The 15,237-nt window shown below is 65.7% G+C and overlaps 1 protein-coding gene across 1 annotated transcript; it reads left to right on the top strand.

Annotated features, from left to right (window-relative positions):
- The first annotated feature begins 246 nt into the window (after positions 1-246).
- On the top strand, positions 247-13,698 carry KCNAB2 (potassium voltage-gated channel subfamily A regulatory beta subunit 2). Its single transcript, XM_082328817.1, has 14 exons — positions 247-370; positions 8,703-8,746; positions 9,160-9,197; positions 9,379-9,458; positions 9,943-9,987; positions 10,155-10,199; positions 10,272-10,315; positions 10,431-10,517; positions 11,707-11,792; positions 12,015-12,135; positions 12,298-12,392; positions 12,536-12,656; positions 12,736-12,824; positions 13,250-13,698. The coding sequence occupies exons 1-14, from the start codon at positions 294-296 to the stop codon at positions 13,337-13,339; spliced, it is 1,062 nt and encodes a 353-aa protein (XP_082184943.1). The 5' UTR covers positions 247-293; the 3' UTR covers positions 13,340-13,698.
- The last annotated feature ends 1,539 nt before the right edge of the window (positions 13,699-15,237 follow it).

The raw sequence follows: 15,237 nt of genomic DNA, 5'->3' as shown, positions 1-15,237 counted from the left end.
GGAACCGAGCTGGGGAGTCGGCAGCACAGGGCAGGGGCGGGATGGGTTTGGGATCAGTGCGGATCAGGGTGAGAGCCCTGGGGTCTGGGGCTGGCAGGGCTGCCATGCCCTGCCAGCCGCTGCCCGCCGCTGCCTGCCGCTGCCCGCGCCGCACGCCCATCCGGCTCGCGAGCTTCTGCAACAGGAAGCACCGTCATGCGTGCGCCCCAAAAACCCCCGTTTCTTCCTCTTTTTCTCTTCCCCTGCGGCAGGGGTGAGGCGGTGAGTGGCTCCAGGGAGCCCAGGCTGGCTCCATGTATCCCGAATCCACCACTGACTCCCCGGCGCGACTCTCGCTGCGGCAGACGGGCTCCCCAGGGATGATTTACAGGTAAGGGTGTGGGGCAGCGCTTGGGGGGGCTCTGCGGGGCTTCAAACCCAGGGCCACGGCACCAAAAACCGCCCTAGCATGCTTCGTGCAAAAACTTCCAGGACTGCAAAACTCACACGGTAGCAGCAGTGGTTTTGGGTGCTGATGCCTGTTATGGGAAGAGCGGGTACTTTTGGGGAGCGTGCCAGTGCCCACTGCACAGTGCCCCACACGATGCACGGGTGGGTGCTACCGACCCTTCCCGCGGCCGCCGGCTCTGCCGCTCGGTCCCGCTCCACCTTTCTAATGGGGTTTGTGGCATCTTTCTTCTTTCTCCCCTTTGCTGTCGGAAGCGCGAGGTACGGGAGCCCCAAGCGCCAGCTCCAGTTCTACAGGTAACCCAGCCCTTCCTCCTCCCCAAAATCCCCCCCGGCAAGCAGACACAGCCGAAGCCCCGGCAGCCCCTGCCCATGCCCAGGCCGCTGCCGGTGCGGGCACTGCTGGCACAGCACTGCCCTGCCCGCCATGCTGGGGTCCCTCCGTGCAGGGTGGGCATCGCCGGCGCGGCACCGCGTCTTCGCCTTCTCGTGGGTTTGGCAGTGCGACGTGGGGACCCCACATGTGCAGCTGGGTAGGTGGGGGCCATCCTTGCTGGGCTCCCCAAGCAGCGGAGCGTGGCCGGAGCGTGGCCGGAACGTGGCCGGAGGGCTCCTGGGGGCAGCCACCGCGGGGGTGCAGGGCTCGGCTTGGCTCGGGGGGAGCATCCTGCACCGGGAAGAGCCCGCTGGCTTTTCCCAAGGGCGGCTCCAGGAACCCGGCCAGCCGCTCCGCTGCTCCTTCCATTAAGAGAAGCATCATTAAGTGGTACAGAAGGCAACACTTCCCCCCCGCCCGCCTTTTACCGTCTGAAGTGAAGGCGGCACTTTTCCCCGCACACCGTGCCAGCAGCCGCTTTGGTGCTCCCCGGGGCCGCAGCAACCCAGCGGCTCTGGACCGGGTCCGGCCTGGCCACGATGGGGCGGGGGACAGGGGGCTGCCCCCCAAGGGAGCCGTGGCTTCCCAGCTCCGTCCCCACGCACGGCGGGAGGAGGAGAGGCTGGCCAGCATCGGGGTGGCTTGGTGGCACTGCGACCGTGCCTGTCCCGGTGATGCGCCGCCGCCGGCACTGCTGAGCCTGAGCCACGGGTGGGTTTTGGCTGCCAAAGCAGCCAGGCACAGCCGCGCGCCCGAACCGCTGGACACATCTGGTGTGAAAGGCTCCCGAGGCCGACAGGCGGGAGCCAGCTTGCCCATAGGCTGCCTGCAGGCAGCTGCCACCGGTGTCTGTCACCCAGCTCCGTTTCGGGGCTCCTGCCCGGAGGAGTCGGTGTTTCGGTCCTGGCACAGCCCAGGTCCGACCCTGCCGCCATGGGGACCGCAGGAGGGCTGCGTCCACCGCAGGGGACCGGCTCCGCTCCCCGATGGCCCCCAGTGGCCCCGGCTGTCCCCACCGTCCCGCGTGCCGATGGCGCAGGACCTGTCACTGCAGGGTGAGGGTCGGCTGCGGGCAGAGGCAGCGATGCCAGCGTTGATAAAGCAGCAGCGCATCCCCGGGCTTTTAGCAAAGCGGCCATGAATAATTTAGCTCCCCTTCACAAGGAAGAAAATCCCCTAATAGGGCTAATGGAGCGCGGCAAGAAAGCTGGGCTCTGGGGGGGCCCGTCGCAGCCGCCAATTGCTGTGGACGCCAAGCGCCGACACTCCCCTAATGCAAAAAAACCCGGCAGCCGCGCCTCTCTTATAGCTGCCCCGGGGCAGCGCAGCCACCCAGAGCTTTGCCGTTGATGAGCAGCATCCCCGTCGCGTGGGTGAGTCGGGGCCGGCGGCACGGGCGGCGAGCGGGGATGGGCACAGCCGGCAGTGCAGCCCGCTGCGGGCAGCAGGGAGGATTTGCTGCGTGGAGGAACTCGGGATTTGGTGGCTTGGGGTGGGGTTTCGTTTGGGGTTTGAGGTCTTTTTGGTTTTAGGCAAGCTGTTGGTTGCCAACAAGTTCCCAGCTTGGCAAGCCAGGCTGGAGAGAGGCCTTTCTGAGCAGCTACCCTGCGCACCCGACTGTCACCCAGTTGTGCCCCTGGCGCACGCTAACGGTCCCCTGTTATCCCGCAGAGCCTGTGTCCCGTCTCCATCCCCGCTTCTTCCCCGCAAAACAGCCTCTCCCGCTTGGGCACGGCACTGCTTGGGCTTGGGCAGCTCCGGCAGCCCCCGCTGCGCCTCGTCCCTCAGCAGCGTCAGGATTTCACTACGGAGTGGCCCATGGACGAACCCGCTGCCTCCGTGCTCCCTCTGCCACCCCGTAACGTTGCTCAGCTGAAAATCAGGGAGGTGTGGAAATGAGGCGGCCGGCGGATTCCTGCCCCATTCCTCAAAGCAGCCCAGCCCAAACCCCCCAGCCCCGCTCGCTGCAGCCATTTCATTGCAGTGCGGTGAAGCCATGGAGCAGCGCAAGGGGAGCCCCCCGGGGCTGGGTGCTGCGCCCATGCCCAGCAGGAGCCACTGGCGCTGCCCTAATTAAAACCGCCAGCCGCGGAGGGCTGGTGCCGGCAGTGCCGGCTCCAGGCTCTGGCTTTGAGGTGTGGCAGGAAGAGGCGGCTGGTGGCCTGGGTTCAGTTTGGCTTTGCCGCAGGAGAGGGGTCCCCTTTCCATGTCTCCCTGCATTCCCAAGCCCTTGCTGCGGAGCAGGAGGAGCGCAGGGGGTCTCCGGCGGCGCTGGGTATCGCAGGAGCCCCCGGGGTTTTGGTCACCCCTTGCCAGCTGATGCTCCATATCTTCTGGGTTTTCTTCTTTTTTTCTTGAGGTCACATCTGAATGGGAAAGTGCACTTTGCTTTTGGCTCCTGTAACTTTGAGCTTCGCAGGGAAAGAAAAAGCCACTGGTGGGAGCCCGGCCGGAACCTGATGCCGGCGCAGCTCCGGCATGGTGCACCTCCAGCTCCCAGCAGCCACTTTGGCACCAGCGCCGCGGTTTTGGCCCTGGTCCCCACTCCTTCTTTCAGACACTGAGTGCGAGGGATGCTGCAGAGAGCGGCAGGGAAATCGATGCCGGTGCCACCACCGGTGAGATCCCAGCTGTAGGGGCGGCGAGCACCTCCAGCGTGTGAGGAGCCCGCTCTGCGGCACGCTATTTTCGGCGGCCCGCACCGGCTGGGAGGTCGCTACCATGGCTGTGGGGAAGGTGTTGGCTGGCAGTGCGGGTTGCGGCAGCCTGCCGCAGGCACGGCAGCCACCAGCAAGCGCCCAGCACCCTCGGCCCCTCTGCAGAGGCCCACCATCCCCAGGGAGCCCCACGGGGCCGCCTTTCCCATCCTGACCTCTCCCACCCGCCGGCACGCAGTGCCGGATTCTCACCAGTGGCGCCTGTGCCACCGCTCGCCCTGCCCCAGCCGGCTCCCAGGGCCCACCGCGTCCCTCGCGGGAATGCAAACCAGTGGCAGCCCAACTGGTGCAAGCTGGGAGGCAGCACAGCCTGGCTCGGGGCGGCCGTGGTGGGCACCCGCTGCAGCCCCAGCTGCCCATCGCCGCCCAGCCGCGGGCAGCGCCATGTCCCTTCCCTGCCACGCTGCCACCCTCACCCTTTCCTTTGCTCTTCAGCTCCCCCAGTAAGACTTCACTCCGCTGAAGCGACTGGCTTTGCCAGGGTCCCTGCTCTCCCCTCCCCACGCCGCAGACCCGCCGCAGGTCCTTGCAAGGGCAGGTGCCACCACCCCGGCATCGTGGCACGGGCGCGGGTAGGGCCCTGCCCCGAGCGGCGGCAGAGCCCAGAGTCGCAGCGGCGCGCTTTCCCAGCTCTCTCCGTAGCATCGCTGAGCAGTTGGCGGCGGGGCCGGCCCGCAGAGCCTGCGCTCGGGTGTCGGGATGCTCTCCATGACGTACAGCGAGAGCCTGCGCAGCGTGGCGAGCCGGCACCCTCCCGAGTGGGGGCTGCCGCCAGCCCCCCGGCCGGCGGACGGGCTGGAGCTGCGGCGGCTGCGGGACGTGCGGGCGGCAGCGCGGGCGAAGACGCTGGAGGAGTTCCTGCGGATGCACGGGCTCTCCCTGGCCGACAGCACCGCCCGCACCACCGGCATGAAGTACAGGTAAGGCAGCGCTGGCGCCTGCCAGGGCAGCAAATGCGGTGATGGCCGAGTGCGCCTGGCCCGGGATGTGGGGACGGAGCAGGGGATGCTGCTTAGCGCTGGTTTTAAACCTCATCGGGGAAAAGCCTGGCCTGCAGGATTTCACCAGTTTGCCTGTGCCGCGCCGAGGTCGGGAGGAGCCAGAGCCCTTGGCACAAAAGGCGATCTCGCGCGGTGTGTGCGGGAGAGGCTGCAGCAGGTCAGCGCCGTTGCCTCTTGCTTGCTCGATGGTCTTTGATCTTCTCGGTTGATTTTTCCCTTTTGCTGTTGGGAATTTGCAAGTGCAAATACACTCGGTGCTTTTAAAGATCAGGTGGTTGGAGCAAACAGCTACAGAGGTGCTTCATCCGGCTGACAGGCATTCATTGCAGAGCATCCATTAATTTTGCATGTGGGTCCCGGGCACGGCGCAAGGCGTCTCAGGATTTCAGCCGACTTTTGTCCTTCTCGTTGCCCGCCTGTGCCAGTGAGGACGCGCCAGGCAGCCGGAGCCGTCAGCCGCAGCTCCTCTGAGGGCACGTGGCTGGTTTTCCCAGCGCATCCCTTCCCGCTCTCCCCCAGCAGCGCAGGTGGGGCGATGGGCCGGGCACCCCCAGTAACGCAGCCCGGGCTTGGGCCGGGGGCACCGGGGCTGGGGACAGCGGCTCTTCCCTGCTGTGAAAATGCAGGCGTGCCCCTCGCGCCCCCGCCGCAGCGAAGCCCCCAGGGGCCGGCAGCTCTGCCAGCTCCTGCCGCACCATGCCGTGCTGTGCCGCACCGCGGGTCAGGTTCCCCTCCGCTCACATAACAGAGGTAACATTTACACGGTGGCAAGAGCCCATCTAATATTCATGGGGTGGTTATTTATTGATGGGGAGAGGCTGGCACAGGCACCCCCACCGATGCTTCCTCGAGCGTGTGCCCGCTGCCCCCAAAATCTCTGGGGTTTCTCCTCCGGGGAGCTGCCAGTTGCTGCCACGTCCCCCTCGCCCCGAAGCTGGAGCCGGCGCCGGCGGGATTACCCAGCTAAGGAGCTTTGCGGCAGGGGGAGGTGGAGGAGATTACAAGATTTCTCATTAGGTCGGCGCCAAATGTGCGTGATTTCCCCCACAAGCCAAGCCCCGACCCCGCTCCTTGCTCCTTACTGGGGGGCACTGCTGGCGCGGGCAACTGGCACGTGCCCGGCCACAACACGGTGCTGTAGCACGGCCGCCTTTTGGCCCTCCTTCGTCACGAGATGCTGGGCTGGGTTTTGCCTCAATCCGCTTAGCTTGCGCTGGGCAAAATTTGGGGGACGTGCTGCTGGGGCCACGGCCCCGAAGGGGGGGCAACTGGTCCAGCTTCGGCAAACCGCCGGGCTCTGCCCCAGGAGAGCCAGTGGTGTTGCCACCGCCTGCGCTCTCGCCCCAGAATCGTGTGTTTGGCGATGTGCATGCGCTCCTGCCGGGAGATTTTTGTTTCGGACTTGCATCCGCCCGAGAGGAGGGACGCTGCGCCACCGCGGCGCAGCCGAAGGGAGGCAAGAGGCCCCTTCGCCCCCGGGGCCTCGGCCCCCCGCTGCGCCCCAAACCGGGGCCAGGCTGGAAGCGCGGCCCGCAGGGATGCCCGGCGGGGTGCGGGGGTCCCTTCGGGGGGCACCCGCTGCGGCACTCCCCTTCCCGCCCCCACCTGCCCGGGCGCCGCTTGCTCGCTTCCTGAGCTCATCACATATTGAGGGCAGGAGGGCTGATGGGAGCCGGCCCCGTGCCCGCCGCCTCGCAGCCCCCCGCCGTCACGTTGGCGGAGCGGCGGCGTGTGGGCGCGCGGGAGGAGCTCCCCGCCTCACCCGGGGCGCCGGCTAAATTTAGGCAGCTGGCACGGCTGCCCGCCGGAGCAGCATGCAGGTCTCCTTTGTGTGCTCCGAGCACAGCATCAAGAGCCGGAGCGCGGAGGACCGGCTGAATCGGCAGAATGCCGGCAGCCCCAGCCTCGGCACCCGCGGCAAGTTCCGGGCGGTGGCCATGGTGGCCCGCAGCCTGGGGCAGCTCTCGGTGCAGAACGCCCCCTCCTCCAGCGAGTCCAGCGTCAAGCAGCCGGGAATGAAATACCGGTAGGAGATGGGCGCGCTGCTCGGACAGGCAGATTTGCTGCCTGCTCGGCTGTTTCTCTGTTCCTCGTCAAGATTTAGGGGGCAGCAGGGGGGGCCGGGGGGGCCGGGTGTGCTGCGCTCCCCTAATCCCTGGCTCGCGTCCTGTTCCATAGGTTCCTCGGTGCTAAAGTGCTGACTGTGCGCCTCTGTCGCTTTCCTCACCGTTTGCTCCCATCCCCTCGCGGCGCGGATTTGATCCAGCCTCGCGTAAAACCAGCGGGATGGGGGCGGGGAAGGGACCCTAAAATTTGGGGCAGGATTAGTAGGATCCCTGGCGCCTGCGGAGCCGGGCAGGCTGCTGAGCCAGGGGGGTCTGAGAGTCGCGGCGCACGTTAATCTGCAGGCTGCCATGGCATCCTTACAGCGCTGCCGGAGACTTGCCGCCCCGTGAAGCGCGTGTGGAGCTGCAATCCAGGATTTGGCCCTTGGCTGCCTGTGGTGGGTTTGGAAACGAAGGGCGGCGTGTGCACCTTGTGCCGCCCCAGCCAGCACCCGCTGGGTTAACGCGCTCCGGGATGAGCGTGCACCCAGGCGCGGGGCGGCGGGCTTCCCCCGCGATGAGCACGCACGCCATGGTCCGGCTGACAGCCGCTGTGTGCCCTCGCTGCAGCCCGGATGAGACCGGCACCGGGCTGCAAAGGGCACCAGGCTGGCAGAGCGCGGGGATGAACCAGCCGTCACCCACCCTGATTGTCCAAACCAGCCGAGTCCCTTTGCCCGGGCGCTGGAGAGGGGGCCGGGGGCCCCTCCGGCTCTCGGGCTTGGTGCTCGCGCCCTGCGGTCACGTCCCCATCTGGAGGAGGAGCGCCCCGGGGGCCACCCTCTCCCGGGCGCTGGGTGGCCAGCTCGGGGTCCCCGCTGGCGGCTGCAGGGGGACAGTGGCGCAGGGGGATGCTCCATGCAAACAGACGGGATGGGAGGGCCATGGCACAGCGCAGCGGGATGCTCCTTCCCGCAGAGGCAGCAGCGGCTTGGCCTCCCCCAGTATCTGCCAGCATCTCTGTTGGCGACTGGGCAAGATGCTTTTGGGCAGGAAAGCTGGGAGCGGCGATGCGCTGCCAGTGCCCGCCCGCCCAGGAGGACCCTGGCGATGCCCCTGCGGCCTGGAATGGCCAGGACGGGGCTGGTGCCATCCCCTCCCTACCGCGACCCCCCATCGCGGGGCCTTGGACTGCCGCCGCCCCGCAGCCTCGGCCTCTCCCCGCCGTGAAACGCTCTAAAAATAACCCGGGGTTGGGGGGGGAGCGCCCGCGCCTCCAGATGTTGGGCAATAATGCGGTGGCGCGGAAGGAAGATGCCCCAACTCGGCTCAGCCCGTGATTCACCGCCGCCGTCGGACCACGGCTGCTCCCTGCCCGGCTGCCCGTGCCCATGCCAGCGATGCCGGCGGTGGCGGTGCCTCCCGGTTGCTACGCGACACCCGCGCGGGCGAGCTGCCGGCTCACCTACACTTTATTTATTTTAACGCTCGTTGCTCGAGCTTTTGTCATTTTTAACGAGAAACTGGCTCCCCATCACCGCAGCAAAGGTGTCTGCCAGCCAGGCCCCCTTCCCCAAAGCTGCTCTCCGGCTCCTTGTGCCAGCCAAATTTTCAGGGGTGCTCCATTACTCTGGGACGCTGCTCCGCTCCCGAGCACCCTCTCCCCGTGCGAGACCTGTGCTCCCCTGTGCCACGCCACAGAGAACGGGCACAGCTCACGCCGCATGTGGGATGCTCCAGGTCTGACTGCCCGTGTGCCGTCTCCCCCTGCTCCTGCCCCATCCTGCCGCGCCGGTGGCACTGTCAGGGGAGCCGAACACCCCGGCCTCGTCACAGGAGCCGCTTTAACCAGGTCGCTGCCCGCTGCCACTCTCGATTACCCTGTCGGGCACAGCAATTATTTTGCGTGCGGGAAACAGCGTCGCTGTGCCAGCGCTGGCCATGCCGCCAGCGAGCCTCGCTGCGGGACCGTCCCAGGCGGGGATGAGGATGGGGATGGGGACTGGGGCTGAGGACGGACACCGGCACTGGGGACCACGACTCACTGGCAGGCAGATGCATGAGATGGCATTTTGGGGCTCCCCGGCAGCTTTCCTAACGGGTCTCTGTCTTCCAGGAACCTCGGGAAGTCTGGGCTGCGCGTGTCCTGCCTGGGCCTGGGTAAGTGCCGGGGTTTGCCGCGGCCCCTCGGCGGCTCCTCCGTCCTGCGGCTGCTGCCAGCGCTCCTCGGCGAGGGCGAGGGCAAGGCTCGCCCGCTCTGGCGATGCTTTGCGAGGGGAAGGAAAGGGGTTTCCTCCAGCCCGGCAGCGGTTTTGAGACGCGGCCCAGAAGTTGTCAAATTATTTTCTTTTTGTCTCCTCTGACGTGATAGGAAGCGACGGGGCTGTGCTGGGAGCACCGTGCTGCACGCGGCAGGGCCAGCCGTGCCCGCCATGTGCCGGGGCTGTGCCAGGGGAGCCGGGCTGGGTGGCCGGGGCTCGGGGCGGCAGCATTCAGTGCTCACCGCGCTCACTGCACTCACCACGCTCGCTGCTCACCGCATTCACCGTGCGCGCAACCTCTCTCCTCCACAGGGACATGGGTGACTTTCGGAGGGCAAATCACAGATGAGGTAAGGATCGTGCCCCGTCCCTCCCCAGCCTTTCCCGAGCAAAGCAGGGAACGGACGGGGCCGGCACAGCCACGGGTCCTGGTCTTGGTGCACGTGGTGTGCCGGAGCTCGTCAGCACGCGCCTCTGCGCTCCGGCTCTCGGCCACCCCCTTTGCCAACCCTCCCCGCTCTCCCCTCGCAGATGGCGGAGCAGCTGATGACTTTAGCCTACGACAACGGCATTAATCTCTTCGACACAGCAGAAGTCTACGCCGCCGGCAAGTAGGTACCCCGCTTCGGCAGCGGCACAAAGGGCCTCACCCTGCGCCCCGGCCTCCGGCACCCCCAAACTGCAGCGGCGCTGGGAGTCTCCTGGGTTTGCCGGCTGCAAAGTGCCTGCCAGGATGGGGCTGAGAGCGCTTGCTCGCGGCAGGGTGCTGGCTCGTGTGGTCCCGCACTGCCTGTGGCTGCCTGGGCCGCGTGGGCGTAGCTGTGCACCCTCCCTGGCATCGTGAGCAGCGGCTGCGCCCGGGGCACGGTGGCCCAGAGGCATCGCAGCGTGCCCACGCGCCCACTTAAAAATAGCGAACTCACACATTGGGGAGCAACTCGGCTCTGCGCGCTGCAGCCGGAGAGGGAAACGGCGTCCCTGCAGCCACCGCGTTTGCCTCTTTGCTGGGGACCGGGGCCATCCCTGCCAGCTGCCACTGCTCCCCGTGGCCACAGCAGCCGGGGTGCCAGCATCTGACACCCCCTTCCCTTGCAGGGCCGAGGTGGTGCTGGGGAACATCATCAAGAAGAAAGGGTGGAGGTAAGCCAGACTTCATTCCTGCACGGCAAAGCCATCACCGCGGTGTCGGTGGGCTGGGGAAAGCTGGCGGAGCAGCCCTGGGCACGAGCGCACGCAGGCAGGCAGCAGGCAGGGCGCGCGGGGCTTTGCGGATGCCGCCGCCGGTGACTCTCTCTTTCTCCCCGCAGACGGTCCAGCCTGGTCATCACCACTAAAATCTTCTGGGGAGGAAAGTAGGTAGCGCGCTCACCCCGCGGCAGAGTGGCCGGAGCGCGCCAGGCTCTCACCCACGTTTCCATTTCCAGGGCCGAGACGGAGAGGGGCCTGTCTCGGAAGCACATCATCGAAGGTAGGGACGCTTGCCAGGCACTGCCGGCCTCGGTGCCAGGCTGTGCCTGCGCCGGCTGCTGCACCGGCTGGCGGCACGCAGCCCGGCGCGCCTGACGGTCCCATCGGTGTGGCAGGTCTGAAGGCGTCGCTGGAGCGGCTGCAGCTGGAGTACGTGGATGTGGTGTTCGCCAACCGGCCAGACCCCAACACGCCGATGGAAGGTGGGTGCCATGCCGCGGCGCCGCGCTCCTCCCCACTGCCTTCCGTCGCCGTCATGGTCAGTTTGCGCCAGGCTTTTATTTCAAGGGCGTTTTCCCTTCCCAAGCAGAAAACGCCCCTCCGCTGCCATGGTTGGCTCACGCCGCGGCTAAGCCTTTGCCACCCCAGCCCGGCGCCGGGACCCCCCTCGGACCACGGTGGGGGCGGGCTGGTGGCACGGCAGCGAGTCGCTGCCCCTGTCCCGGCGAGCCGCTTGCTCCGCTCTGCCGGCAGCAGCCGACTCCGCTCTCTCTCAATCTCTCTTTTATCACCAGGGGACCCATTTAGTTCCTCCAAGTCCAGGACTTTCATCGTAGAAGGTACTCCCTGCCCGCACTCTGCCCGCCGGCCGCCGCCTGTGTCCCAGCGGCATTTCCTGGGGCAGAACCCCCACTCCCCTGAGATTTCCATCCCTCTCCCCCCGCCAATCCTCGCCATAAAACGCACAGGCAGCAGCAGCACAACGAAAACAGCCCCCACCCCTTCAGACGATCGTGCAGTTAAAGGGGAAAAAAGCAAAGAGGCTCCCCGGCCTCCCCAGGTCCTTGCCACGGGGCACCCTTTGCAGCCGTGCCGGGGACTGCGGCAGGGCCCCTCCTCACCGGGGCAGCTGTGAGCTCTGGCGGCGGCCAGGCGAGCCTCACGCCCATCGCTCTCCCCACTGCCCGCCTTTGGCTGCAGGAGCGCGCCTTGGCTTGGCCCCAGCCCGCATGGCTCAGGGCCGGCTCCCCCCAGAGACCCCCGCACCCCTCGCACAGGGTCCGGGCTTTCCTCCCTCTCCTGGGTCTCGGTGCACGGGCAACGCTTCGGGTCCCTCCCCCTGCAGCGGTGCCAAGCGCGGCACCAGTGCTGGTACCCCGCGGGGCATGGGGCCAGTGCCAGGAGCCAAGCGGCTGCTCTCCATGCCGGGACAGCCCCGGCATCGCCGGTGGCATATCAGAGTCGGCCGTGGTCCCTGGCACGTCCCAAGTGGCTGCTCCTTCAGTCCCCATCCTGCTCCTTCTCCGAAAGCATCTTCCAGACACAACCCAGCTCCCACCTTGGCGCTGGGGAGTGGGATGCTCGCCAGCCGTCAGTGCGGCGCGAGCCCCCTCCTGCCGGTGCGGTGCCCCGCTAACCCCCACCTGCCGCTCTCCCCTTCCCTCCCGGCAGAGACGGTGCGAGCCATGACCCACGTCATCAACCAGGGGATGGCCATGTACTGGGGGACCTCGCGCTGGAGCTCCATGGAGATCATGGTAGGGGCCCGGGGGGTCGGGGGCAGCCGTGGTGGAGCAGCCCCGGTGCTGGCCGTGACGCTGATTTAATTAGACAGCAGCTGTCGGGAGCCAAGCGCTTGCAGATGCGCTTGAGCCTTAATTATTTGTCAGGGCAGCTCTCGGGGCTCAGCCGGGAGCTCGGGGGGGCGGCAGGGGGCTCGGGCGGGCGGCAGGGCGCTGAGGGTCCCGGCTCTTCCGCAGGAGGCATACTCGGTGGCCCGGCAGTTCAACCTGATCCCGCCGATCTGCGAGCAGGCCGAGTACCACATGTTCCAGCGGGAGAAGGTGGAGGTGCAGCTCCCCGAGCTCTTCCACAAGATAGGTACGGCGGGTGGGGGTCCTGCCCTGGCCCCCTCCTCGCACAGCGCTCCCCAAAGCCCGGTACCTGGCACAACGCCTGTCCCCGGGCCAGCCAGCCGCCGTGCCGTGGTGCCCGGGGAAGCTGGGGGGTGGCAGGATCACCCCTACTCTGCTCTCCCCGCAGGTGTCGGAGCCATGACCTGGTCCCCGCTAGCCTGCGGCATCGTCTCGGGGAAGTACGACGGGGGGATCCCCCCCTACTCCCGCGCCTCGCTGAAGGTGAGCCCGGCTGGGGCTGGGGGAGTGCGGCCAGGGGCATCGCGAGGTCCCTGTGGGAGCAGGAGGTCCAGGAGCCGTGACCTAGGGAGCTCGGGATGCCCTCCCAGCACGACACCCCCTCCGAGCCCCCTCTCGCCCCCCAGGGTTACCAGTGGCTGAAGGACAAGATCCTGAGCGAGGAGGGCCGGCGGCAGCAGGCGAAGCTGAAGGAGCTGCAGGCCATCGCCGAGCGCCTGGGCTGCACCCTGCCCCAGCTCGCCATCGGTAAGGGGGCCGGAGGGTGTGGGAGGGACGCCGGGGGCGGCCGAGCCGCGCTCACGCTCTGCTCTCCCTCCTGCCCCAGCCTGGTGCCTGCGCAACGAGGGCGTCAGCTCCGTCTTGCTGGGTGCCTCCAACGCCGACCAGCTGATGGAGAACATTGGAGCAATACAGGTCAGTGCTCCCCGCCTCGGCACGCCGGCAGCGCGCGCCGGGGGAGGCTTTGCCGGGGGGAAGCGAGCAGACCCTGCTCGCAGGGCTTTAACGGGGCAGCGCCTGCCTGCGCGTGCTTTGCTGCTGCAACGAACTGCATAGGAAAAGGAGGTTGTGAACCTCACGCGAAACAAAACTTATGGGCTTTGCTCGATGCGAAGCTGAGTAGCAGAGACGAGGCTTTGCTGAGCTGAGAAGGCAGGGGATGTGCTCGACCCAGGCTTTCCGTAACTGGGTCACTCAGCCGGCGAGCGGGGGCTTGTAGCATCGAGGTGGCGGGGCGGAGGCGGTGAGCGCGGCACGGCCACGTGCGGCCCGAGGCTGCGTCCTCCTGCATGCACCAGTGGCGCGATCCTGACTCCCAACGGCGTCCCCGTCCCCCGCAGGTCCTTCCGAAGCTGTCGTCTTCCATTGTCCATGAGATCGATAGCATCCTGGGCAACAAACCCTACAGCAAGAAGGACTACAGATCCTAAGCGCGCACACAAGCGCGCCGCCCGCTGCACAGCCCTCGCCGCCCGTTCGCTTGCTTACGCTTTGTTGGAGCAAAGTGGAGAGTGTGGTTTGCACCACGAGCCTGATGCGCCGCGAGCGCCGAAAGCCAGCGCTCCCGCCCGCGCTGCCCCGGACCATCGTACCGCTGCCACCCGACGTGGCTCTGGAGCGCGGGGACGGCCGCCAGCGGGGAGCGTGCCAGGACGAGCCCCAAGCTGCCCGGCCGCCCTGCCTGCAGCCGAAGCCACCGTGGGCGCCGCTGGCGCAGGGCGGGGGCCTGTTGCATGCGTCGCTCCTGCCCCCGCGTTGCTGGAGGCGGCGGGCGCGGGGGCGGGCACGGGGGTGCGAGCGGGTGCTGTACGCCCACGAGGCCGACAACACGAAGCTGTTCCCCAGCCTGCGCCCCGGCCCCTCGCCTCTGCCCTGCCTGCGTTGCGGCGGCGCCGGCACCACCGACCGGGCACCGGCACCGTGGGGGCTGCAGTCCCACGGGAGCACCCGCTCCCTGGGCAGGGGGAAGGGCCAGGCGCTGCCTCCCAGGGCAGGGGTGGGGTGGGATGGGGAGGGGAGGGGGGCACCCTGTGGCTGGGGGCAGCCCCCCGCGGCCACAACCCCGCCGAGGGATCCCGGGGCACGGGGGTGAGCGTGTGCAAGCGTGCGTGCACGCAGACACGCACCTGTACGCGTATGGATGTCCAGGTATTTGTGCACTCTATACCTGTGTGCACACCCCCCTACGTGCACCTGCGAGCGGCTGGGTAGGTACCACACGCCAGCGACACCTACCCCTGTCGCTGCATTCACACACCGCTGTATCTCTATATGTACACACATATATAAAGCACAAGTGTGTACTTAGACACACACACCTACAGCTGTACCTATAGATGTAGATCTCTCTCCACCTATATCCCTATAGTTAGACCTATCTTTATACAGATGTCAATACCGCTTTATATATCTCGATCTATGATATATGTGTGCACACCTATAAAAAGTACATATATCATGTATACAAACACACAAAGGTAGACGTATGTATTTGTGTATATATGTACATAAATATCTACACAGCTTTATGTATATATCCGTAAATGTAGATATATGGATATGTACATATCCATGTAAATATATTGATATAGTTACGTATATATTTGTATGTATATATAAGCACACAGATATGAAAATTACAACTAGATATATACATAAATGTGTGTATATACATATATACGTGCAGATATATCTAGATCAATACCTGGCTATATAACTACGTATTCATATCTATACCTATATATATATAAACGTATGCTTATATATATATATATACACGGACGTACACATATTTGTGATCTAGGTACAGCTACAGGTATCTGTATCTACATGTACTCTCCCTCTCCGCCAATACCTAGCTCCGTCCATGTTTATACATACACGTGTCCCCACGCACACACACAAATATAAAAATTCCAGATGTACGCACGAGCCCGTGGCTCTCTGCACAGGCACGTATGCACGTGGGGGGTTATCCACTGTGCGTGCAGACAGAGCTATACCCCCGTCCCTCCCGTAACTGCGCGTGGCTACGGGGCGGGGCGGCGTGTGTACGCACGCACACGCGTGCACAGACACGCACACGCGTGCACGCGCACACGCGGTCTCACAGGATCCGCTACCAACGCGGCCCCTCTGTAGGTGCACGCACACGCGCACCCCTTTGGGTAAGTCGATTTATCTGTATCGATACCTACATACCTTTATCTAATACGTCTATCTGTTGATAGCTATATACCTACATAGGTGCTTGCATGCATAGATAAACAGATAGACACTCATATATATGTATAAAAGTATAAATATATATATGTGTACCTGTGTATAC

Source organism: Platalea leucorodia, assembly GCF_965183815.1.
Source record: "Platalea leucorodia genome assembly, chromosome: 17".
Lineage (NCBI taxonomy): Eukaryota > Metazoa > Chordata > Aves > Pelecaniformes > Threskiornithidae > Platalea > Platalea leucorodia.
Note: the sequence above shows the minus strand (reverse complement) of the source record. Positions and strands in the feature narration are given on the sequence as shown.

Coding starts and splice junctions, on each gene's coding strand:
- KCNAB2 (XM_082328817.1), top strand. CDS start 294: ATGTATCCCGAATCCACCACTGACTCCCCGGCGCGACTCTCGCTGCGG. Junction 10,316..10,430: donor TCGGAAGCACATCATCGAAG/GTAGGGACGCTT, acceptor TCGGTGTGGCAG/GTCTGAAGGCGTCGCTGGAG. Junction 10,518..11,706: donor CCCCAACACGCCGATGGAAG/GTGGGTGCCATG, acceptor CCCTCCCGGCAG/AGACGGTGCGAGCCATGACC.